Source organism: Anser brachyrhynchus, assembly GCF_964034855.1.
Source record: "Anser brachyrhynchus genome assembly, chromosome: Z".
NCBI classification, from domain to species: Eukaryota; Metazoa; Chordata; class Aves; order Anseriformes; family Anatidae; genus Anser; species Anser brachyrhynchus.
The window spans coordinates 29,225,817-29,250,750 of NC_137697.1; the positions used below are offsets into that span (position 1 = coordinate 29,225,817).

A 24,934-nucleotide genomic window follows, 5' to 3' on the forward strand; every position below is an offset into this window, starting at 1 on the left:
TTCGAGAAAAAAATATACTAAATGCCTTAAATTTCATTTAGCACCTTTCTCAATACAACACTACTCCATCTTGGGACCCTTTTAATATGGCATGAACTTAAGTTTCATCAGTCAAGATGGCAGGAAGGGGAAGGGACACTGGCATTATCATTAGTCCTTAGAAACCCAAGCGTGTGTGAAAACTGCCTTTGAATGATGTGCATAGTCATAAGCCAAAAGAACAAAAAGAAATAAAATTATAATTATGCTAGGAGAAAAATTTGAGACTATAAATAAAGCTAGAACCCCTCTGCTTTAGAAAGGGAAGAATCATGCAGGCATCAGGCAAACACACAAAAAGGGTAAGAAATAGAATATTAAGGCATAGAAGCTTGCTGAAGCTGAGGAATTGCTGCTGTGCCCACCTCACTGTCTGAAACTCTAGCTTTCTTCGTTAAATTCACTCTGAATTTTTCCATATTACCACATGATATGTGGATTACTAACATCAAGACAATCCCAGCCTGTGAAACCTCTCACCATATAGAACAGCAATGTCCTCCCTGTATCAGGAACACTCCTTCACACACATAAAGGGAGCAATACACAACTCTAGGAAAATCATGCCGTGCACAAAAAAAATAGATCAAGCAAAGCACAGCAGTCCTAAGGCATGGCACTTTTACAATGGTATGAGTAATGTAAATAGTGTTTATATCATTGTATTGTCTTGCTCAAACACAGAATAAAGCACTTACTTTTTTGTATGCAAAAACAGCAAAGAGAAAAATGGAGCTATATCTCAAAAATAAAAGGCTATTGAGTACAACACTCTCCCCTTACTATGAATTGTATTATATGTTTTGTCCAAATCTAGAGTTCTTCTCATCCATTGAGCATCCAGTACAGCACAGTCATCAGTACATAGACGAGCTCTGCGCACATCCCGCAGAAAGATCTGTGAATGTTCTCCTAAATCTGCTTAGCAAGGTATTGCTTTAAGGTCATTTCACTGTTGGCAATGCTCAAACAACAGACCACGATGGACACATTAACTTCCACCTGACCATATTACTAGTATCACCATTTCCTTCTCTAGATAAGTTTGAAGTTCTTAATGTGCGTTGTTCATTAAAACATGGTATTTTCCTTCGGAATTTATTTTTTCCTCTCTGGTAGAAAACTCTCACATCTACTTGCTAGAATAAAAGTAGCAACAGGCCACAGATTCATATTTCAGCATCACATTGTATGTTTTCACAGACCAAATCCTGTTCAAACTGAAAATACAGCACCCACCTTGTCAGTCTGGCACTTTGTCCTTTCTGTACATTTCTCTGAGCTAGCTGGTACACTGCTGCAAAGGTGTGGGAACTGACCAAACCCCTGTATTCCTTCTGCCTTCCAAACTAGTGCTGAGATGGAAATTGTTCAGGATTTTCTAAGATATTTTTCCATAACTACTTATTAACTCCATTACTCTAAAGACACCGGATAGTCTTTATTTGCATGACGGTTAACATATCACTGAAAAGAAGAGCTGCACACTATATAAAGCATGGAAAGTTAAAAAGCACCTCCAATTAATATCAGTTTAAATAAAGCTTTGAAAAAGTTCATCTCAAAACCTTCAGTAAAACTATGACTAAAGAATAGCTACAATGCAGTATCAAACACTACCTCTTCTCTAACAATTGATAGCAACAATTCATTTTCATCAGGCTTTTTTTCTTTTTAAAGAAACAGTCACAGGTTCAATAGACGATGTGCTTAACATGGGAAACCTACCTCACATAAGGTGGCTTCTGCTTCTGGCTTGTGATGAGAAGTCTAAGAAAATCTACCGAACTGTTAACAGAATGAAGTTCTGCATACATGTGTGTGTAAAAAAACTGGTATTTAAGAATTCGTCTTCCTTTCTCTCCTGAAACACGCCCACACACGCTTTAAAGTCATTTCCATTTGAAAATGACATTTGTAACGACCCTAAAGGTAGAATATTAGAATCCCCAGACAAACTAAGAACAGAAACATCATGATTCCTTGGTTTTCTTTCTTCCTTCAAATACAGGCTTACAGCATGTAAAAATTCAGGAGAACTGGTGTATGTCATTGTTAATCACAGAAGTATATGTAATTTCTAGTGGTGCAGTAAGTCACAAGTAGAAGTCTTAAGAAGATGATGCTCTTGTGGTTTCAAGAAATACTTTCCATAGCATATGGGTTGTAGTACTTTGCAATAATAAAATCACTATAATTGTATTGAGAAGTTCCTTTACAGCAATGCAATTATTTAAGTACTGTATGAAAGGATTTTGCTTTGTTTTATAATTTGGCTTATGGTAATTGTCCTTGATTGGCCTCTTCCTTACTTTACATAACATCAACAATATATGGACATAATTTGGCGTTAGAGGGAAAGAAAATTCACAGATACCATTGAGCATGACAAAACCTACACTACAATTGCACAGATAGATGCTAAACGCAGTCAAACAGCACTTACATTTCGTTGTTCAAAATGTCTTTAATAAAAAAAATCAGTCATGTCTGTAAGCTTATCAGCATTTAAAGCAATGTAATACTCACAGCTAGGTCTCAGCTGTCAAAAGAACAAATTCCTGGTGTTTCTACTTTTTAAAGTCCCCACCCTCACAGACCACATGCAACATGAGGCAATATCTCATCCAGTATGTGAGTGTCCTGTGTAGCTAAAGGGTCAGTAGGAGCAAGAGTGGTAACAAAAGTGGTGAAGCACAAGTCAGCTGCACAGAAGCCCTGCGTGGGAGGTCGCAGGCGAGGATCCGCTGCCAGGCTCCCCACAGGAGCCGCCCCGCCTGCCCCAAATTCCTCTCCAAAGGAGAAGGCAGCACACAGAAAAACATTGCTAGGGCAGCATTGAAATCTCCTCCAAGTCTCCTCTGGAACAACCTACAGCTATTCATGAGGCACCACGCTCCCCAGTAATGATTTAAAGCGATACTGGTAAACGCTCCTTCACCTCCATGAGAAAGGGCTCTGTCCTCGGGAGGTATGGAGCAGATACCAAATTAGCTTTTCATATGAGAGTATGAACTACTTTGTTTCAAATAACAGAACAAATGGCGCAGTTGTAGGAAGGAGCTCAGAATAATAACTAAAGGTCCTTGTCTGCTGTGCAAATCACAATGCTAAGCGACCATTCACAGGCACTATGAAAGATGCAGGTTCTCCATCTTGCTCCTTCCCTAAATTTGTCTTGCGGCCCTGGGCACCCAGCTATCACATGCAAATTAGTAGGTGCCTGCACTGCAGGCAGAATTTTTCCTTTACTGCATTGTGTATAAAAAACTATGACTGAGCTCACAAGGAAAAAAAAGTCTGAGGAATGTAGCCCAGCCAAGGAAAGGATTTTTTTGTTCTGGTAAAACCCTGAGCTGAGTGAAGGAGGGAGGTGGAAGAGAGGCAGTGAGTAGGTAAGTGAGAGGCAGAAAGGAATAGAAGAGAGTTAGAGGTGCCAGAGAACGGCTGCCAGTGCTGTCTGGGTGTTCTCTTTAATACATCTTATATGCAAAAGAAAATATTCTTGAGAGACCTGGAAAGTTCAAAACATCACAGTCTCTGTTTTTCTTTTCTGTCACTCCTTTATCTGCAAAGAACAAGATTGCTCTTCACAATCAGAAAGCAAGCATTCACCAAGGAATAAGGATACTAAGAGGGAGAAAACAAGTGTTTGCTGCAGCACTCCTCAACTCAAGGGACTGGTGAAGTAAGAATAACTATTCTCAACAAAACATTCCTTCAGTGTTCCTAGACTTTTCCACTCCAGTTCTTAACTCTGCAATGACAGATCTGCAGTGTAAACAAAAACTGTTTGCTTATCTAAGAAAAAAAAAACACAATCTTTAGAGCACCTATCAATAGGAACAAAAGCATCGGATTTGCTGACTTCGGGACTGTGCCTCATCAATATCCATCTGAAGCAACATACTGTTCATTCCACACCACTCCACTGAACACAAATGCAAACTCAAAAGGTTCTTGTTAAGCATACAACAACAATAGAAGGGGATCAGTTTCCAATTAACATGCAGAAGCTTTGAGGAAATGGAACAGAAAATCTGAAACACCTGCTTGCATGGAGACATGCTTTTTCAGATCTCTGGGTGCTTAAGAGATCACTTTTCTGTCCAAAAATAAAAAAAAAATAAAAAAACAGGAAGCCTAGTATTTTAGACCACAAAATGGTGACAACACTCACAGGAATGCAAAAAGTACTTGTATGCTAAAACTGTGTATTTACATCCTAAATCTTGATAGAATATGACTGATGTTTACAAGATTTGCCAGGACATTTTCCAGACTCACTACACAAACAGAAGATGGTCTCACAATCATCCCTGCACCTTCCAGATACAGTGCCTCAAGACAGAAATATATCCTACCCTCAAAAATGTTTATGAGACCACTACAGGCCTACAAGTAGGTCTCACTTAGTGATCTACTGGGATTCTTGCAACAAATCAGTTTAACTTAGAAAGTAAATTGCCATCATTGCTCCTCTGCTCCCACCCTCTCCTCCAAACCAATACTTCATTGACAGATGGCCTTCTCCCGAGAATTTTGCAATAGTCTTGCAGTTCTTCAAAAACTCATCAACTAATTAAAAACACATTAACAATTTAACAGACTGTCACACTTTACCTTGAGAAGAAAGAGACCACGTTTCAACTTCAGGATAGCTTATCGTGCAGGATCAAGAGAATTTAACCATCTTAAGCTGCAGTGGGTAGACTGCTACAACTAGCCACTGCACTGCTCAGCACCACTTGACAAGTCTCAAAGATAGCTCTGACCGCAAGTGCTTGGGAAACAACATGTCTCCATCCTCTGTCCGGCAGTGCTCAGCCAGAAAGCCTGGTCAATACTCACATGCCTTGCAGTTTTCACCAACCAGTAATTTAAGAGTTCCAAGACCACAGTGCCTTTCCAGCCATTAAGACAAAACAAAAAGCAAACAAAATAAAAACCTACAGAGTGGCCTTGAACAAATTTGAGGCTTTGAAAATGCCAAAAAAACTAATTTTCTAACTTGACTGCCTATTACACTTATTCTTCCCCTTGTTTCAATATTCTTTATAAACATTTAAATAAAGCAAAGAAGAAACAAACTATCTCACATTATACTGCAGGGAAGAAACAATTCCATAGAGAAAATATAGGATACTTTCTAAGAGGTGACCCAAATCTAAGAATGGAAACTTACATTTGCATGTGAAGGTTTTTCATATGAGTGCATATTAAAAAAATTCACATACAAGTAGTTCCCCTGTCAGCTAGATTGGGTTCTACGTACGTATCATGCAACATGCACAGACCACTGAAGCTACTACACAGATAGACCTGAGAGGTTGGGGCTGCTGGTGAAACTATTACTTGATTTTTAAAAAAAATGCTCATCTGAAATAACCTATGGACTATCAGTTGCATCTCATTTAGATGACTATTTAGAAACAGAGCAACCTTCAACTTCAAACCTAATGACTAGAAGTGAAAATTTAATCTGCCTTTTCAGCAAATTCCCTCTAATGTTTCAGGCATACCTTGTTTTTGGATTGTATGTTCCCACAGTCATCACCACAAAAGTATCTGTGTATTTTTGCATGTCAGTTTCCAAATAACAGGGTGAACAAACCCTCAGAGCAGCTTTTCTCCTAGATTTTTTTAAATCACTCCAATACTAGCAAATCAGCACGTACCAAAAATGCAAAATTTCAAAAAACACTGTCACACATGTCACCGTAGGCACCACTCTAATGTATTTCTTGATGGTATAAAATAGCATCAAGATGATCTACGGGAAACAGCAAAGGGCCAGGCTGTGCTCTCTTCTACCATGCAGTTGTATTAGCCTCAGGAAGACAAGGACTCCTCACCAGCTACAGCCTGGCCAGAGACCAGATGCAGCTCCATACTGATGATATGGTCAAAACGCAGGGGCTGTTCCTCCCACTTCAGCATTTCTGCATACCAGTCACACAGTCGCCCATCTTGCAGGATTCAACAGGAAAAACTATTTGCAGAACCAGATATGTAGTTTAGTTACTGAACTACATTTTATATTTAAGTTTTTATTTCCTTGTCATCAGAGTAAAATGAAAATAATAAATAATTAAGTCAATAAAAATAAGATGGCCCTTTTCTCATCCTCACCAAAGGAAGGCAGAAAAGTAATACTTTTACTTAAACTCCTGAGCAAGGAGAAAGGAGGCAGAAATTCTCACTTCTCCTTAATCTCTTATTCCTATATCAAGAAAAATATATCTTAATCTCTTTATGAAGCCAACATTTCCACAGCTTCCCTCATATATTCTCATTTTAGCAGGTTAAGATATAAGGAATCAATAAAAGGCTCATAGGAAAGAAAAAAATAAAAGCGAGACCACAAACAAAACACACTGCTTCATTTTGAAGGACAGACAGAAAGCTGTACATTAACTTACTACCCAGTACCACCATTTCCCTACAGTGCACATCGTATCTTACAAGTATGTACTTAAAAAGTGTGTGCATACAATACGGGCCATGATAAAACCCAGGAAAGTCACTGGGTATATCCTCCTCCATTCTCTGAAGCTTTAATTTAGGCTATTTGATTTCACTACACAACATGCAAAGAGATACACATATTTTTGCACCTTCAATTTTTCTCTTGTGTCTGTGTGGCTGCTTTTCCTACCTGATCTCTCAGTTGTTGAACAGAAGTCTGAAGGTTGAGAATTTGGTTAAAAAGAGGACTCTGCAGCACTGATTTTAATAAGCTCAGTTTTTCCTCATTTGCAACGTCACCTCGATCGCGAAGCTTTGCCTGTAAGCGCTCTACGGCCTGGAGAGCCCGATGCGTATCTGTAGAGATATTCACTCCAAGTCAGCAGCAGTTTAGAAACAGAGACATAGGAAGTAGGCAGCAGATTTTAATAAATCCCTCTCTTCTGTTCAAACTACAGAGGACTTCAGTGGTTCAGTTCTGAACAAAAATCCCAGCCCAAACACGTCTTAATGAATTAGGAAGTCAGAGGCAGAGCACAAAACAGAGAGCAAAGAAAATTACATTTCTTTCCACTAAAAACTGTGTTGCAAAAGTGAAAGAGCCTTCATTAAAATTCATTTACAAGAACTGTGACAACTGTACATAAGTGTACATAACTGTACAGGCAACTGTAAATAAGAAGTGACACAAATCTCTAAAAGGAAACATTTGCCTTTTCCATACGAACTTTTAAAATTCTACTAAAGACTAAAACAAGACAAGCGGAAAAAGATGAATACACTAAACAAATGATGTGTTTTCCTATGGGAAAAAAAAAAAATATATATATATATAGGCAGGTATTTTTTACAAAACCTACCTCAGCTGTATAGAATATATAGAGTATATACCAATGTCCTACATCTATTAAGCACACTTAACTTAGCTAAAAAAAATACATTGATACAAATAAAAAGAAAAAGATTACCAATTGTTTCCAACATTTTTTCAGCTTCTCAGCTTCTACTCCAATATGGTTAAGTGGTAGCAAACACAGTATTTTCCTGCAAAACATCAGACAAGGAAAACAGTCACATTTATAGACTATTAAGTACTGAGTTCTGAAGGAGAAGAAAGAAGTTTGACTTCTGAAAGCAATATACAACCTCCCAAAATAACAACCCACAAAAACTACATCTCCTTGGATAATCAGAATAACCTCATAGGTGACCATATTCTAAGTCACTTTAGAGCTTAAAACCTTCCTGAAAATTGCTTTTAGGAATATACTTTGTAATATTTTTACATTTCCATATCAAAGGCTCTGTCTGTATACTGCTACACAACATCTCCTGAATTGCTCTAATCAGAAGCTATGAATCATAGCTGACACCGGCACTTTACAGCATTTCATTGCTTTCCTTTCCAGTGATTCACAAAAGCATTAGCCTTGGGTTCAGTTTTCAAGCCCTATGTTGACAATTTCAGGTGCATGAGCTGTAGCTTACCTTTTAAAGTCACCTTTTAAAAAGAAAAGTCATATAAGCCACAACGTGTTAATGCTATCCAGACCTGTCACACTACAACCTCCACTATTAACATACACTGGTATTAAGAGTCATATAGGAATGACGGACGATTTTTGCAAACATAAGTTTCCAGGCAGGAAACTCTATCCTGGGAAGAATAAATTTCTGAAACTGGTTTGTTTTTGGGGGGTTGGTGGGTTTTTGTTATGGTTTTTGTTAGGGTTTTTGCTTTGTTTTGTTTTTTAATAGCATGTCTGATGTTGTTCAGAAGTTTGTAATGTTGGATTAGTGGTAGAGTCCTTCCATCCATGCACAAGAGTGATGGAGATGGCTAACTAAAGGGAAGTGAGGAGTTCAAACATCATTGCAGATATATGAAATGAGTTGTGCCTTTCTTCATGTTATCCTCCAAAACAGTAGCTTTGTTTTCTTGAGAATAGGAAAGCAGTTTAAGACAACACCCCAATTTCAGTCTGGTGAGCAAATCACCACACGGAGAACAGTGATCAGTAAACACTCAGGAAAAGTGACTCTTTCTTCATACATAAAAAGGAAAATCAGGAAAGGATGATACTGACAGATCTCTGGGGGTGAGAGCCTAACTAAAATTCAAAAGAGTAGAAGTAGAACTTGTAGAAGCTGAGCAGGATAAGCGTGAATCAATCCTCACAATAAAAGTGAGAAAAAAGTTTTCAACACAGATTCAGTTAGAAGGACCACAAACCAAGACGAATATTTTGACAATCACGTATCTTTTGCAGTTCGTATAGAAAACTCAATTCAAGTGGGCTTAGAATCATTTCAAGTTCCCTTGCCAAGACTTCCCTAGTTTCAATATGACTGAAGATTCATATCAGTTTATTTAATTGTGTCTGAATTTACCAATACATTGCCAGAGAAACACCGATCATCATTTTTAGGACAATATACTACTTAGAGAGAGGCATGAAATTCAAATTCTTTCAATCCAAATTTATTGAAGTAACCTTATTCCATGTTCCAAATTACACAATCAGGCACATCAATAATAAAAACAAGCTTTTGTGAATTTGTTTTCTCACACAGCAAGGTAATCCCAGCACATGACTAACAGATCTGAAAAAAAAACCAAAGAATATCTTATGTTTTCACCTTGTAACCCTTCAAAATCAAGACAAACAAAATGTCTATTTCACATGGGAAAGGGTTGGATGAGGTTATTTAAAAATCAAGAAAGAAGCTGGATTCCCCAAACCTTAATCACTGATAGCTTTTACTTTGAGATTAAAAAAAAAAAAAAAAAAACAAACTATCACATCCTCTATTCAGAGCCCGTATTTACAAACAGAGCCATTTATGCCCTCTTCACGTCCTTTTCTCACTGGCAATGCCAACTAAAGCAGCTTTTCCCTGTTTCACCATTCCAGCTCTTTCTGTACAACTGCTCATGCAGCTGTGTTGTGGATGCAAACAGAGAACTGCATCAAAAAAAAAAATTACTTCTCTGTCACATCTGTCCCATGATCCTTTTATCATGCTATTGCATGCACATACACACTGCCATCATACCTTTAACTTTCACCTTTTGATGAACTAATCATGAAAAATACAAGCTTACTGTTCTGCTTTAGGTCCCTGAGAGTCTCAGGAAGAGAAGCAGCTGTAAAGAGCAAACATTTTTTGAGGCTGCAGGATCTTGCTGTACATTATGTTTCAACTTGCCTAAAATATCATTCTTGGTGTGCTGTGAAAAGCATGTTTTACAAGCGACAGAATGGACAAGGTCACCACTGTGTTTGTGCAATCCTAGAATAATGATCTCTGATGATTTGTAATGGAAGCTTTCTCAAAATAGACACTTCGTAACAGAAGTCACTAAACAGACTCTAGAGATAGAGATGATCCTATTTAATCTGCAATGAAAAAAAGTGCTTAGCTCTGCTAAGGCACTCATGATATACTTTTTATTTACCTCACGTACTAGAAGTAGGAATACTGCTCCAGAGCTACCTCAGTGTCAGCCAATCATTCTTTTTAACTCACACTTCATTCTATTTCTCTTTAATTCTCTTTATTGTGTGTTTACGTTGGCAGAGATTGCCTCCTCAGCTGACCCACTTAATGCCTTTGTTGACTGCAGCACCAAGAGGGATCAAGGCTGAAACTGCCGTCAGGATGTTTTCCTTCAGGACTCTTCCTCTGACGCAGAAGCGAGGCATTGAGGCGCACCAGTATTTCTGTGTCTCACAGTCCAAGATGACCCTTCTTTGCTCTGTGCACACTTGTAAATGGCGAAAAGCCACGTGACCGTGCTCCTGCTGTGTCCCATCCACACTAGCAAGCGGGATCTGTCAGCACCAGCTTAGTGGCACATCAACGAAGCCCAAGTACAAGGGAAGCAAGCTCCGCACAGACACCCATAATCACCAACCACCACCCATTGCAGCAGCAACTCCTGGCCTTTACAGCAGCTTGTTTCTAGGTATTTCAGTAAAAATACACTGGAACAAATCTTGTCCAGGGAGAAGTGTGGAGGGAGGCACGCACACTTTTATTTGTTGAAAGAAGTATATCTATCATTTGCTACAGTGAGAGTTTTTTATAATACAATGACAAATTCTAGAGACACAAATGAGATATTTATTTCTGATCATCTTCACAGAATCACAGAATCGTCTAGGTTGGAAGAGACCTCCAAGATCACCTAGTCCAACCTCTGACCTAACACTAACAAGTCCTCCACTAAACCATATCACTAAGTTCAACATCTAAACGTCTTTTAAAGACCTCCAGGGATGGTGACTCAACCACTTCCCTTTCTTACTTTCCATTCTCCTGGCTGTCTGCAGAGGAGTCTGAAGCCAAAACCTACCCTCCTATAAATGACACAAATATTATTCGTGACTCAAAGAGCTTAGTAGCTTAGTTCAAAGTAGCTTTAACTATTTATGTGTTTCAGAGCAAAAGTTCATTAATCTCTTCACAGGAATAAGAACAATGAATGAACTGCACTTTTTTATTGGCTACTTGAAGAAGTACTGCTAAATAAATAGCAAGCTAATCTCACTTCAGTGTTTTTAAAGGCACAGGTATCTGACAGATCTGGCTTTAAAAAAAAAAAAGCACCTTCTCTCTTTCCTCATGTTTTTTAAGAAAGTAAAAAGCACACACAATTTTAGCCGGGTACATGATGAGAAATATGTAACCTTCTACTAAGCATGCACAGAAGATAAAAAATGATCCCTTTCATATACTCATTAATACACTTGCCCTTCTAAAATTTGACTCTCCCCACACTAACACACAAAAATGTGTGTTATGCATCTCTCCACTCTTGCAGCTGCCCTTCTTTAAGGTATGTTTTCTGTTGCCAGACAGACAGGTGACATGCTGCAATCCTGATTTCTTAGAGCACACTCCTAAAACACTAAAATCCATAGGTATAAGAATTAAAAAAAAAAAGACATTAAATTCATATTTACCACCTCCTTTTCACTGCCACCATGCAAACTATTTAGCAAAACAGACAGAAGAAGATTCACAAAAAAAGATTAGCCACTTTTATTTATTACTCTTTCACATCTGATTGTGAAATTTCAGCCTGGAAACTTACTCTTTTTCATTGATGGGTACTCCATCTACAATTTCATAAACCATTTCAGAAAATACCTTGAAAACTAACACTCATAGCACTAGATTACCAAACATGCAATGACAAAGATAGAAAACACAGTAATAGGCTTTGCCTTATAGCTCTTGCATTACTTTAAGTGCTCTCAGGATACAAAGGAAACGCCTATCTTGAGGGCGATCTCTAGGCACAAACTTTGCCTAGGAGCTGCATGAGATTAAAAACCAAATCTGATTCAATTAAACAACATGGTAATCACCACCTATATTCTGTAGCTGCTAAAAAGAGCATTTCAAAACTCCTAATCTGAATTTCAACACCTGGGCCTGAATTTGGCTGAGGTATGGATATCCTTTTGTATTTGATTGTTATCCTCTGTCTTTCGTTTTCCCTGCTCTCTGTCTGTCACTCAGGCAGGCATGCTGTGTTAGCCCTGCTTGGCACAAGAATGAAAACCAAACCACACAGGAAATGGAAGATACTAATTACCACTAAACCTTCCGTATTGCCAGCAGTTTTAAAGGAGCTCTTCTCTTTCACCCAGCTACCTCTGTCACACTGGCTACTACCCCTGTGGAGAAAATTAAGGTGATACCTGGACTCCTGGAAGACAGGACTTGTCAATATAAAGGCAGCTGAAACCATCCAAGGTAAACTGAAAGGTCTCACACTTTCTATTCATTCTTCCACTGTCATGAAGGGAGTTCACTTTCAAGGACTACAAAAAACATCAGACAGGACTGCCCACTGCAGCTTGACAGGTATAGCTTTCATTACTCATAATGAAAAGTGATGTACATACCTGAGCATGGACAGAATGGGTGTGGAAATAAATGCAGGAGAGCAGTGACAAACAGGGAAAGAGGGGAAAAAGAAACAAAAAGAGGAAATGAATAAAGATGTGAAAAAAAGGCTAGCCCAGTGCTTCAGTGACAGGTCACCGACATGCAGGTAACAACAACCACCTGTTTCACAAGTCAAGGAACTGCACGCTCAGACTGTATGCTTCTGTATGACAGAAGAGGGAACTGATTCAATAAAAGAAAAAGCAATTTGTAAGGACTTAATACAGGTGAAATTAACGTGCTCTGTTGCAAAAGGAACAAAGCAAATTTCCACGGACTAAGAGGAATGTAACAAGAGAAACATGAAATTTACATTTAAAAGCTTTATTAATGCAAAAATTGTTCTGAGACATTCAAAGCAGAAAAAAAAAAAAGCTAGTTCACAAACAGATAGCCTATATTAAGACTATAAGCAGTTTGGTTTGAAAAGTGACACTGCTAGCTTCAAAAACACATAGAAGGGTGATAGTAGTAGCTCTATATGTCAGAGGAAAGTCCTTTGATAGAGCTAAAGAACATAACGTATTTTGAACCAAATATGAAAATTAAATTTTGAACACTCAACTGATTTTAACCTTCCGTACACATCACACTAATGTTTTAAGGAAACTTACAGTGCTTTCAGATAAATGCACAATCTTTTCCTTTCTGTTGAATTAAGAATGTTCTGTAACACAGTAAGAAACTCTACACGAATGTAATATTCATGTTAGTTGATGCACAAGTTACTATTACAACCTGGAACTGGGCCTAAACTACACTTTCTGCTTTTACCTTCTGCTTAAACATATGCGATGCAGGATATTCAGAAATATTCAGTAAAGAGTACTGAAAAAAGCAACATAGCAGGGGAACTTTTTTCTGGTAAGTAAAGTAACAAATAGATAATCTGTTTACAAATATATATATATTTATTTCAGTGAACCGTTTAAATTGGCATTAATTGAAAACACTTGCTTCAAACACCAGAAGTATAGGAATAGCTTCTGAAACTGAAAAGCAACTTTGTAGCATACACAGAATATATGTGACATTACATATCCTGAGTCAGAGTATAAAATCCAGGCATGATTACTATTGCCTATTTACTTCTCTAGTATACGGATTTGATTAACATATTCATTAAATTCAGTTAGGCTTAATTAAATGCAGCTCCTACAACAGCTGCATTTCTTAATATATACTGGACTTTCACAGAGGTGAAAAAAGTACTCATAAATGAATAAACAAGAAGCATCATTAATAAATTGCCACTAATCTTCAATGAAGAGTTGTCATCTTCCTTTAAAGCTGAAGACACTATAAAACTTCTATTATATTTTGTGAAAATTAGGGAGAGTAATGCAGGAAGTCATTACATCATGTAACCAGTCTACTGTACAAGGTGGTTCAGATGTAAGGACTTGGTCTGAAAACCCTATTAAAACAAATACTCCAATCTGTCTAGGCCAATTATTTCATAAGCAGCAGCAACAGTACTCCAAAGCAATTTCTGTGTGAGAAGAGGGCTCTAAACACTTAATGGCACAGTTATGTATTGACTTGCTGTGTATGTCAATGGCAAAACAAAACTGTCTTTACCAATGATGATACACCCTACTGTCAGCATAGTATTGTTCTGGCTTAAACTGCTTCAGCAGGATACTTCAATAGAAAGCACATTTAAAAACTTACTTCATACCATCTACAGAATTTTAAATTTTCATACAGGAAACATGGACCAGACAATTTCAAAGGTCTCTATTTTGGTTTTCAAGGCACTGATTAAAATGTTATCAATTAAAACCATTTACAGTGATCTGAGTACCTGCAAAGTTGTATGACATTAATCTCCATAAAATTCACAGACACAGTGCCAGCTGGAAAATAAAGATCACCTATTAGTATGTAAGTAGTGCAGCTCTTTTTTCCATAGTGCCGGTAACAATCTAGCTTCCCTAACACACTTTTACGTGACAAGAGGGGAGAACATATCCTGTTCCGGAAGAAAAAAATTCTTGGTAGCACAAAGGAAATTAGAAACACTAGCCATAATCAGTAAATGTTGCGTGCATGCTCTGTTAATGCAATAGGGAAATAAAAAATATACGTATCCTAAAAATGGATAACAACTTTGAAAAATAAGATGATGTTCTCTGCCACTAAAACATTGCTTGTTAATGTCTATGCTGATATGCCCGTAGATATTTTAATTCTGCATTCTTTTTCTTCTGTTACATTATTTTCCATTTCCATATGAGCATCATATAACATTTCCCAAAAATATTTTACTACTTTCCCTTTTACTAGTTTGGACTATTCCCTCCCAACAAGTTGTTATCTTGGAAAATGCACTGCTGATATGGAAACCACAAGGCATTACACAACAGACTTCCACAACAGCTGAAGCCAGGCCCTTTAATTTGATCAAGACACAGCTCTGCTTGGGCAAAGGACTCCCGCTATCCTTTCCAGTACTATAGCCAGTAATGATATTTTCTGTTCAACAGGTTACGCTAACAAAGTCTCCTGTGTGTGAAAATGAGCAAAAATATACAGGGATGAGGCACTGTTTTTAAAGCTGAAAGAACAGTGAAAGGGAAAAGGAGAAAATAACACTGCTCAGCCAAGTTATAAATCAAATCCATTAAATGTGGTACAAGGAGTTCAGAGGATCAGCTTTGAGAGCGTTTGTCTTGTCTATTATTCTTCCCAATAACCCAGGAATGCACAGGATGCAGGGGAGGGGAACCACACAAGAAACAAACCGTCCCACAAAGCAAACCCTTCTCTTCACACGACCAGACCTACCAAGAGGCAAAAAACTGACTCTCAGCCTTGCACCTCTCACCCCACCCTACGGAAAGGGCCGTGTTTCGCGCAGACCCGGCGGGGCCTCAGAAAGCTCCAGCGGGCTCCAGCACTGCGAACCAACGCAGCAGCAGATAAAGGCCCCCTCCGTCCAAGCCCCGGGGGCTCTGGCTCGGGGAAAGCCGGCCGCTCGACCCCGTTTTCGCTTCCAGAGAGCAGCCAGGGCCCCCCCCGAGACCCGGCTTTGACCCCCAGCGCCCCAAGGCAGGGGAAAATACAAAATAATAAAGAAAAAAAGAGATGTGGGAGAAGAAAGGAGGCGGCAGGCGGACCTTCCCGCAGCCGCCGGGGGCGACGCGGCTGTTGTTTACATGAGGACTGGCCGCCAGGCCGGCACGGCACGGCCGGGGACCGCGGAGAGCAACAGGCTCAGCCCGGCACAGCCCCGCGGCCTCTCTCCTCCTCCCGACCGCCCCCCCCCCCCCCCAAACCCGGCGAGCCGAAACCCCTGCGGTCACGCTTCGGGAAATAAATACGTTTCACGGGGTCCCTCACAGCCCCGGAGCCACCACAGGTCCCCACAAAGGCAGGCGGCCCGGCCCGGCCCGGCCCGGCGCCCCGCTTACCCTCCCGGCGCCGCTCTCCGCCTTCGCCCTGCCCGCCCCCGAGTAACGGCGCCGGCCGCGCTGCGCCGCGGGGCAGCTGCTGAGGCACGCCCCGGCGGCCTGAAACCTAATCCTGACCGCCGCCCCCGCGGCTCGGCACGGCTCGGGGGGAGCCGGGGGGCCGGGGGGTCCCCTGCCCGGGGCCCTGCCAGCGGTTTCCCGGCGGTACGCGAGGCTCCAAAGCGGGCCGGGTGGCTCAGCGCACGCCCTTCGCCAGGATGGGACCGAGCGGCTGGGTTCGTCGTCCCCTCTTGTCCCTTTTTATTTTCGGTGTCTGTAAAAGCGGGGTTGTGGAGTGCGCCGTGCCTCCTGCTGCAGGTCAGCCGGGCCCAGCCTCATGCGGGCGCAGAAGAGCACGGAGCTACCTACCGCTACTTGCACCCCAAAAGCCACCGGCATCCCCGCTGGGTCAGCAAGATGAGCCTGGGGTTGAATGGAGGGAAATGGGAAACGCTTGGAAATAACGCATGAAAATAGCCAAAATGGTGAATGAGGTCATAAGGCTAACGAAAATGTGATTTTCCTTCTTTTTCAGCAACTAAAAGAAGGTGCTGTGTACCTTTCACATAAGTATAAACACCGTGAGAGCAAAGCACGTAATGCAGGAACGGTTGGTATGACAGTAAAAATTATTTCTGCAAAACAAAGTGCAATTATTTCACTTGATTTCTTAAGTTTGCATGCTTGGACATCACATCATCAAGACTGTGGGCTCCACTGCTCCTTGCCAAGAGATAATGCCATGTTGCAAATGCAGATGGCGGCTCTGCTCCAATGAGACTCTTTGTGGTGAAAAGAGCCCTGGGTCTGCAGCTGCTTGGCGCCTGGCTCTCCCGCCTGCCTTCTCGCTTTGACTTGGTTCTTCCCGCAAACGGATTTGAGTGTGTTACCATATTCAAGCAATAGTTTTTGTTGTTGTTTTGTACCAAAAACAATTAAAGAATATCATTGTTTTGGAGATAAAGTAGAATACCACCCTATTTATCTGAGAGAGGATTGATGAATGCGATACCGGTATTGGCACTTTCAAAAGCAGAACATTTCTCATGTAAATTTAAAGGAACACCACTCTTTGTACATGTAATGTTTTTATTATTGTTGTTATTATTTGACAAATTAACTTCTGAAAAAAGTTGACCCTCAAGACAATGTCATTTATTACAGCTGGCAGATTGAAGGACTCCAAATGATTAGCTACCTGTTTCTCTGATATATATTCAAATCTGCGTGTAATTATATGTTTAACAATCATTCTTCCACTTCTTGACTATGAAAAAATTAATCATTTTCAATATTTAATTCACAGGTTATACTGCTCAATCCATTGTGTGCTGGTGAGCATATTGCCCATCAAATCAAATATTGGGGCTCTGTTTGCTATTGCTATAACAGTGAATGCTCTATAAACTGCCCCACCCGCTTTCCATGTCACATTCGCCTTTATTGACTCTAGAGTGAAATCTTATGTATAAGGCACAATTTGCATGTATCATTGTTTAACAAATAATCCACAGTCGAACAGGTAAATGCAAAACCAGACAGCTATTATTTATTCTGTTGCTCCGGCTTTAACCATGGCATCCCAATGAAATAAAATACAGTGAAGTCCGTAAGTTTATCTGGAGCTAAAAAGATCAGAATTAGGTGCAGTGGTATTTTACTCCTGATGCATACAACATCAGCTATGTAATCTTTCCTCACAGCACAACCTGTGTTGTATGGGATATACCTTCCAGATAGTTTTTTAACATGCAATCTGCTGTTCTCAAGTAGAATTTCAATTACATTCAGATCTTGTCAAATCCCTTGAAGTATCTGATAAGTAGGTTATACCTACTGATGTTCAAAACATCATGCTACCTTAGGCCTTGCCTGTTCTAAAAGTATTTTCATGGGCTTAATTATACTAACATAACCGTACCTGCAAAGCTAGCCTTCTCTGTAAACATACAACACATCTGTACTGTAAATAACCATCACAGTAAAATAATGAGCTCTCATTTACAATAGTTGACACTTCTGAAGAATCATGCAGATACAGATCTAGCAAATAGCAAAGAAAACCATTTTGGGTTAGAGTACACTACAAGTCTGGAGGATATACCTACTAATAGGTTTAGAAAAATAACTAGACAGACAGAAACAATTATTTTTATTTACTTGTTTCTTCTTTTTTACCAGAAGTGTTACAAAGTATGGCAAAAAGTAATTTTACTGATCTCACAATAAGGAAACCATTTTACCTCTCCAGTCCTTCCCCAGGAAAAAAAAAAAAAGTCTAAAACTATTAAAGATTCTCCAAGGTAGGCTAGGTGATGTACACCTAACACACAAAATTAAATTTATGTTGTACCTGCATTAGCATAAGTAGAGCAGCCATTATTGTGCAATTTTGGGGGATGCTGTCCTCAATATGTGAGGGAAGAGAACCTACTTTGTATTTCAAGCCTAAATGGGTTCACAAATTTTTTAAAGCAAATACACAAACAAAGATATATCTACATACATATATCCATGTGATTTTAAAGTAAAACTGCAAACAGCTTTTTAAAACAAACTTTCTTCAAAATACCATTACAACAAAATCTATAACATTATATTTTGTCAGAAAGATCTCTTAAGGAGAAGATGAATGGGACCTAAAAAAACATTCTCTTATATTGTTCTCTTATATTAATCTCCAGTAATATTTCATTTCTCAGGCCAATTTAAGACATACTTATGGTGGAAGTATGAATATTGGGTGAGATAACTTCTTGACTTATTTCTGTAGTCACTAGTCACATCTTGCTGGTAAAATAGCAGAGGTTAATATTAGCAAGGCACTGCTTAGATTAGAAGACATGAAGGATAAGTGAACTCAGAAAAATGTCTTTACAAAAAACAAGGCTATGTGTCCATTAAGTCACAAGTCACTGTATTTCCTAACACAATAAAATAAAATTAAAAATACATTCACAAAAGCAATTGTCTGCTTTTATCACACTGGATTGTGTATCAAAACATTTTGTTTGTTTTGTTTTGTTTTTTGTTTGTTCGTTTTTGTTTTTATTAAATGGTATTTTTGTAAGAACATTGCTATTGGATGTCCAGCTACAGGATGGATAGAATATGTATTTTAGATACATAGAGGAAATGTGAGAGGAAGGACTCTGAAATGTTTATATATGTTATGTTTAGGCTTGAAAAATCCCATCTCTGAACTTAATATATAAAAAAGTAGTACAATAAACCTTTTTATAAGCACTAATTTAAATAACAATTGAATATATTTCTGCTTTTATAACCTTACTATTCAGTACATACAGTACTTATATAATTCTATTAATGTTTATGCACATGTACTTATGCATACATATATACAATAATACACTTCAGAGCATTTATTCAAAATTTAGGTTAAACACCACTAATAACCTTCCTTGTCAGAAAATGCTAATTATTCCTATATATAAAATCTTTTCCCAGATGTGTACCCCAAAAGTAATTCATTGCATTAAGCAGAATTAAACTGTAGAAAAAACAATCTGAGATCAAAGGCAACTGTGATCCTAATTGCTATAACTGCTAGACTAAAGTTTTACTATGTAAAGTTTTATGTTAAGTATGTGGTTATGCATTCTAACTTTGTCTGTCCAAATAAAGCTGGATCAGCATCTTTCCTCTTATTTTTCATGGAACTGATTAGAATACAATACTTCTTTACTACATTTTCAAGAAATTATACTAGAAGAAGCACACAATCAAATTAAGCATAACATCTTCCTCCTCTATTACCTCTACATAAAAGTAACACTTCAAAAGTCAGACAGCAACAAGTAAGTATGCAGTAGGAGGTAACACCATGCATGTTGTTATGCAAAGTTAAAATTAGGAACTTTCTCTTAAGATTAGCACTTGAAATTTATTCAATTTTTGGATTATTGTGCTGGTAGGTACAGAATATTAGTTTCACTTACTGGAGCATACGTGCTGGCACAAATGGTGCGTAGATTTACATTTTAAAGGTTTTTAGGGAAATTGTCTCCCCTGGGGCCATACTTCATAACTGTTATTATTGCTATTGGAGGTTACACATGTGCGTAGAAGAGAAAGTATGCCCCTTAAGGTAGACCAGAGCAAAAAAAATCATAAAAGGTATGTTAATTATTTATGACTACAAAACAAAATACTTGAAATTAGGGCAAACTAAAAGGGCGTTTATTTACGCACAAACAGGATTGTTTAAAACCACAGGCCTTGCCCATAGCAGAGGAGTGAAGCCAAGTAAGTGACAAAGCATATTAACATTATCATAGATTTCTCAGACACAAAATACCTATGAGGAGAGTCTGGTTTGTTCAGATTAAGGCTTTTTTTTTTTTTTTTTTTTTTTTTTAATATTGTGTCTTGCTGAAGGTAACCACATATTTGGCAGACCTCACTCTCAGAAAAGCTAATTTAATTTTTTTTTTTTTCTGAAATGCTTCAAGGGATACAGTCCAGAGCACCATGTAACCAGGGGTACGCACCAATGCAACAGTTGTTCCGGTATTTGAAAAAAAAAAAAAAAAGAAAAGATGAAATGTCTTTAATAAATTCTGTGTTAGAAAAATAGATAATTCTCACATGAGAGTACTATGAGCCTTAAAATCAGAATGGGAAGAACTGACCTGACCAGTTTAGGAGTATGCAGTTAATCATGTTGCTGTTATGTATTGAATGTGATAGCACCTCTTCCCTAAGTGTTGAGACATTAAACAATGATATAAATTTATTTGAGAAAATGCGACATGATCAACCAGTTAGTTTTACAGACAGCTAAACTACAGCATGCTAGATAGGAGGGAGCCATGTTTACAGGAAGAAAAGGAAATATTTCTCTGGCAGGTTGATTTATTTTCAGAATAAATCCTCTTGAATACAAATTGATGGAACTAAACTAAAGCAGACCACTATGCATAGATCAATTTGTCATATGGCTCTGCAGTTCATCACACAAAAGTACCATCCTGTTTGTGGTACTGCCCAAATAGCTTGTATTTTCCTCCATATACACTACTGAGTTAATCAGCATGTTTGAGATTCTGTCCTGGTCTTTTTCTGATTTGCTTCTGATCCAAACTGTGAAATTAGAGAGGTGTTTCTGTTCAGATTTACTTCAGTGGTTTTCAAAGTTAAAGGCACAGGGAAAGTTAAAGGTTGGCATTTACAGTCTTGAGCCTTGGGTTCCCAGGAACAGTGAAAATATTACCTATTTGGGATAAACAGCTCCCTACCTATTGGACTATCAAAACGGTATCTTCCAGTTCCAGACATGAACCAGCATCAGAGCTGTTGTCTGTTCAAGAGGGCAGTGAATGACCACAGAATTTACAGACAGTTTTGCCAAGTAGTTTTGTGTATGGAGGAACTCGGCAAACAATTCTGTGCATGACCTTCCAGAAGGTGCTTTTCTGATGAGGATGCTTCCACATGATTCTTTCAATTTTAGGTTACATGTAGAGACTAAGCCAAAAGGTATATCTGTGTCCTTCTTTCACTTTGTTTATGATGTAGCTGCACATTGGATTTAGACTAAAAATAGTATTACTAGATTTATTAAAAGCAGCTAATACCATTAATACATAGGTGGGTAGAATGTCTGATTAGTACAGGCTAGGAATTACCAGCTCATTGCTGGTGTTGGTGTGCAGATTTTGAGAGTCTAAAATACAAACAATGCCAAGTTCACATCCCCTTGCCTAGGAACTTGAAAACTACGTATTGCTCATTCACACCAGCACAGTCATTTAAGGATGACAGCTGACACATCCAAAGGAAATAGTTATAATCGGCACTTAACCATGTCATGCCACACCAGTGATATTCTGTCTAGCAAAATCAGCACCTGTAAAGACAGGCAGAGCAGGGAACCTTTCCCATATTGAGAACATCTCCTGTTCTGTGAGTGGGATGAAAGGATGAAACTTCTGGTGCTCTGTGCTGCAGACTCTTGGCCCAGATGTGAATGAGCATGCCTATTACTGGCCAAGTTTTTAAGATCTTAGGCAGGTTCACTGATGCAAAAATCCTTACTATTTTCTTTGATTGGTACCAGACTTGCCTTCCCCTGTACATGTTCAGCCAATGCAGAGGCATTCATGGTTTCTGCACAGCACCAAGAACATAATAAGAAAAAAATGAAAAAGAATACCACTTGGAAAGAGGTTTGAACTAACTGAAAAACCTGAAAAGGGTGGCATTTCTGTAATAAGCCCACTTTTACAAGTACCTGACAACTGTAAGGTCAATTTTGCACCATTCTTAAATAGGAATTTAGTATTAAGCGAAAATCACTTTAGCAAATGAAGCGGATATGAATTTAGTCCAACGGGACTCTCACTAGCATTAAAAGAGCTATGTTACCCTGCAAAGCTGATGCAGTAAATCCCTTTTTTCTGTTAAAGTACACCTCTTCGGTTAGGTCATCTGTTTCTCATATATAAGGGTTGCTTCTCACAGTGGTATGGCTATGAGGAGCTGTTAAAGAACTTGATATGCAACATGTGAAAATTTGCCATTAGCTGTTCTGTAAATGCCAGACTTACATCATAATTAAAAATAAGAATGAATATTCTATATAAAAACACACAACTATAGTAAGCTGATCTCCTCAATTTCAGCAGTAAAATGCTCTCCTATACTTTCAATTTTGTTTGCTGAAAATTGTTTATTTTCTAACTAGATTGTGTTGCCACTGTCATTAGCTGTCTCTCTCTTTTTTTTTTCTTTTTTTTTTTCCCCAGCCTTTAAGAATTAATACGGTATGCAGAGCACAGGGCAAGATCTCAAAGCACTCATAAACTTCCCTCCTCCAATTTTCTGTCTTGAGCCAACATCAAGTTAGCAACCAGACAGAGTCTCAGAATGTGTTATGCAAAGACAGGCTCAGATGAGATGCAATTTTTTTTCACTGTATGGTTGCCTTTTTATTTTTGTTGCCAAGGGGACAAACTGAGAGGAAATGGATTTAACAACTGCAAAGTGATGAATTTTAAAGCTGCTGTTACTAATATTTGAACTCTCAATCTAATTTGTATGCAGGAGGAATGAAGAATAACAATGTCATTTCAGAAAGAAATAATAATAATAATTAAAAAAATCAGCCTTTCCCTCCCATGTTCCTCTCATGTCCATATCATTTGATAACTTGAGCTTTGAATCTAAATGCCCAGGCAACACCAGAAACAAGGGGAGGTAAAGGGTGCAAAAACAATGAACCTTTTGTATCTTTCATCCCTATATTACCTTAACTTACATAGACATTCTTGAAGGTCCAAAATGCACATCTGCTTTGTAAAAAGCTATTCAAACAGCAGAAGGGAGCTACTGCAGACAATGAGAGATATTTCTACACTTCCCTCTCCCCCTTTAATGTTTTTTTCAATAGGAAAAACTTGAGGGAAGCTGGTAGAAGAACAGCTCTTGTAGTTTTTAGGACACCTGTGCATAAACCAGCTGGGATTCCGTAGACCACTAGCATGGAGCCCCTCGCCACCACCACAAAATATAGAGCCCTTCATCCAGTTTAAGAGGCTTAGAGAAGCCTTTTGTCCTCCCTCCTCCAGGTTACTGTATTTGTGTCTTCCTTTCTGGGACCTAATGCATGACAACTGGCGTGGACCGCAAGAACATTGCTGGTGCCTTCAGACAGCTCTGCCTACAAGGTCACCCTCACTGCAGAAGTCTTTTGTTGATGCTTTTTCTAATAACGCCACTCTCCATTCTTATGTTATGAATTAAATGTTAGACTTAGATGTTGAAATATCCTCAGAAAAAAAAAATAGAAAGAATCAGTTTCTAAAGAATTTATTGGAGTTGGAGAGATCAAAAAGTCTTTCTCTGGATATATGTAAGCACCTAAAAAGGGGTACTGGTAATTTTACACCCCACACTCAGTCTGTCCAAAGTCTTCTACCTGAGACCTCGCTCCTTGAGATCTATTAACATTGTTTGTGACATTTCATCTACCTGGTTGACTGTTTCCTGATACACTTGTGGTCTACCTTCTGGTAAGGCCTGCTGGAATTCCAAACATACTTCTATCTCGTTTTGAGGTCTGAATCCAGGCTTTTCCATTAGAAGATACCTTCCTAACTAGGTACTATAATGACCAAAGTATACTATGCTTCTCCTTCACTGTTTTAAAGCAAGAATCAGGCAATTAGACAAATCAAGACAAATTAGACAATCAAGATCAAAACCCTTTTGGAAGGGATTTAAGCTCACGTTTCTTGCAAAAGTAACCTGGACTATCCTAACTACTGTTACTCTGATTCAGGCACAGTTCCTACATTTGACACTGAGTGTTCCAATTTGCAGACTGTATACACAGCATCACGTACATTACATTTAAAAGCAGAAGTCTTTAACCTAGCTTACTACACAAATGTCACATCAGTGTCCTTGATCAAGAAAGCTCTCAGTCCAAACAGAGGGAGGAATGAAAATTGAATTAAGGTCTCCTATACAATAGACACAGAGCCCGTCCACTTAATTATTCTGTGTGTAAGGGGACATCTCAACTACACATGGATCAGAGCAAGCTTTTATTTCAGGTATCAGCTACTCAAAGAACTTCATTATTTGTAAATCATATATGACAAGAAGTGCCTCAGTGCCACAGGAGAGAAAGATTTGAATACCTGTGTCTATATTCTTCATAGCTAAGGCAACTCTTGTCCTAGCGTCCTTTAGTAAGACACCATATGCTTTCTGCCCATGTCTCAGTGCTTTCAGCAAAGCCCTAAAAGCTATGAAAGGGACTAGGCATGCTGGACTAATCACATTTTCTTTGGATCCAGGTCCAGACTCCTTACCAGCTGTTTTTTTTTTTAATTATTATTTATTTATTTATCTATTTATTTATTTATTTATTTATTTATTTATTTATTTATTTATTTATTAATCTCAGGAAAGGGTCCAGATAGGTTTCTCATTAATATAACCTCCCAAACTTTGGGAGCATCTTGACTTTAATCCTTCTG

At 38.6% G+C, this 24,934-nt stretch overlaps 1 protein-coding gene and 1 long non-coding RNA gene across 37 annotated transcripts in view; one reads left to right on the plus strand and one right to left on the minus strand.

Moving 5' to 3' along the window:
• MPDZ (multiple PDZ domain crumbs cell polarity complex component) overlaps nt 1-16,025 on the minus strand; it is a 103,392-nt gene extending 87,367 nt beyond the window's left edge. For 28 of the 36 annotated variants that reach the window (XM_080573659.1, XM_080573642.1, XM_080573638.1 and 25 more), the window contains exons 1-3: nt 15,888-16,025; nt 7,476-7,551; nt 6,698-6,864 (exon numbers count right to left, since the gene is read on the minus strand). In XM_080573659.1, the coding sequence (XP_080429785.1) occupies nt 6,698-6,864; nt 7,476-7,491 (183 nt within the window). In that variant the 5' untranslated portion in view covers nt 7,492-7,551; nt 15,888-16,025. The other 8 variants (XM_080573660.1, XM_080573639.1, XM_080573654.1 and 5 more) reach the window with 7 other exon arrangements.
• LOC308185490 lies at nt 16,022-19,582 on the plus strand. The gene is made up of 2 exons (XR_013943409.1): nt 16,022-16,162; nt 16,462-19,582. It is a non-coding gene; the product is annotated as an uncharacterized lncRNA (long non-coding RNA).
• The last annotated feature ends 5,352 nt before the right edge of the window (nt 19,583-24,934 follow it).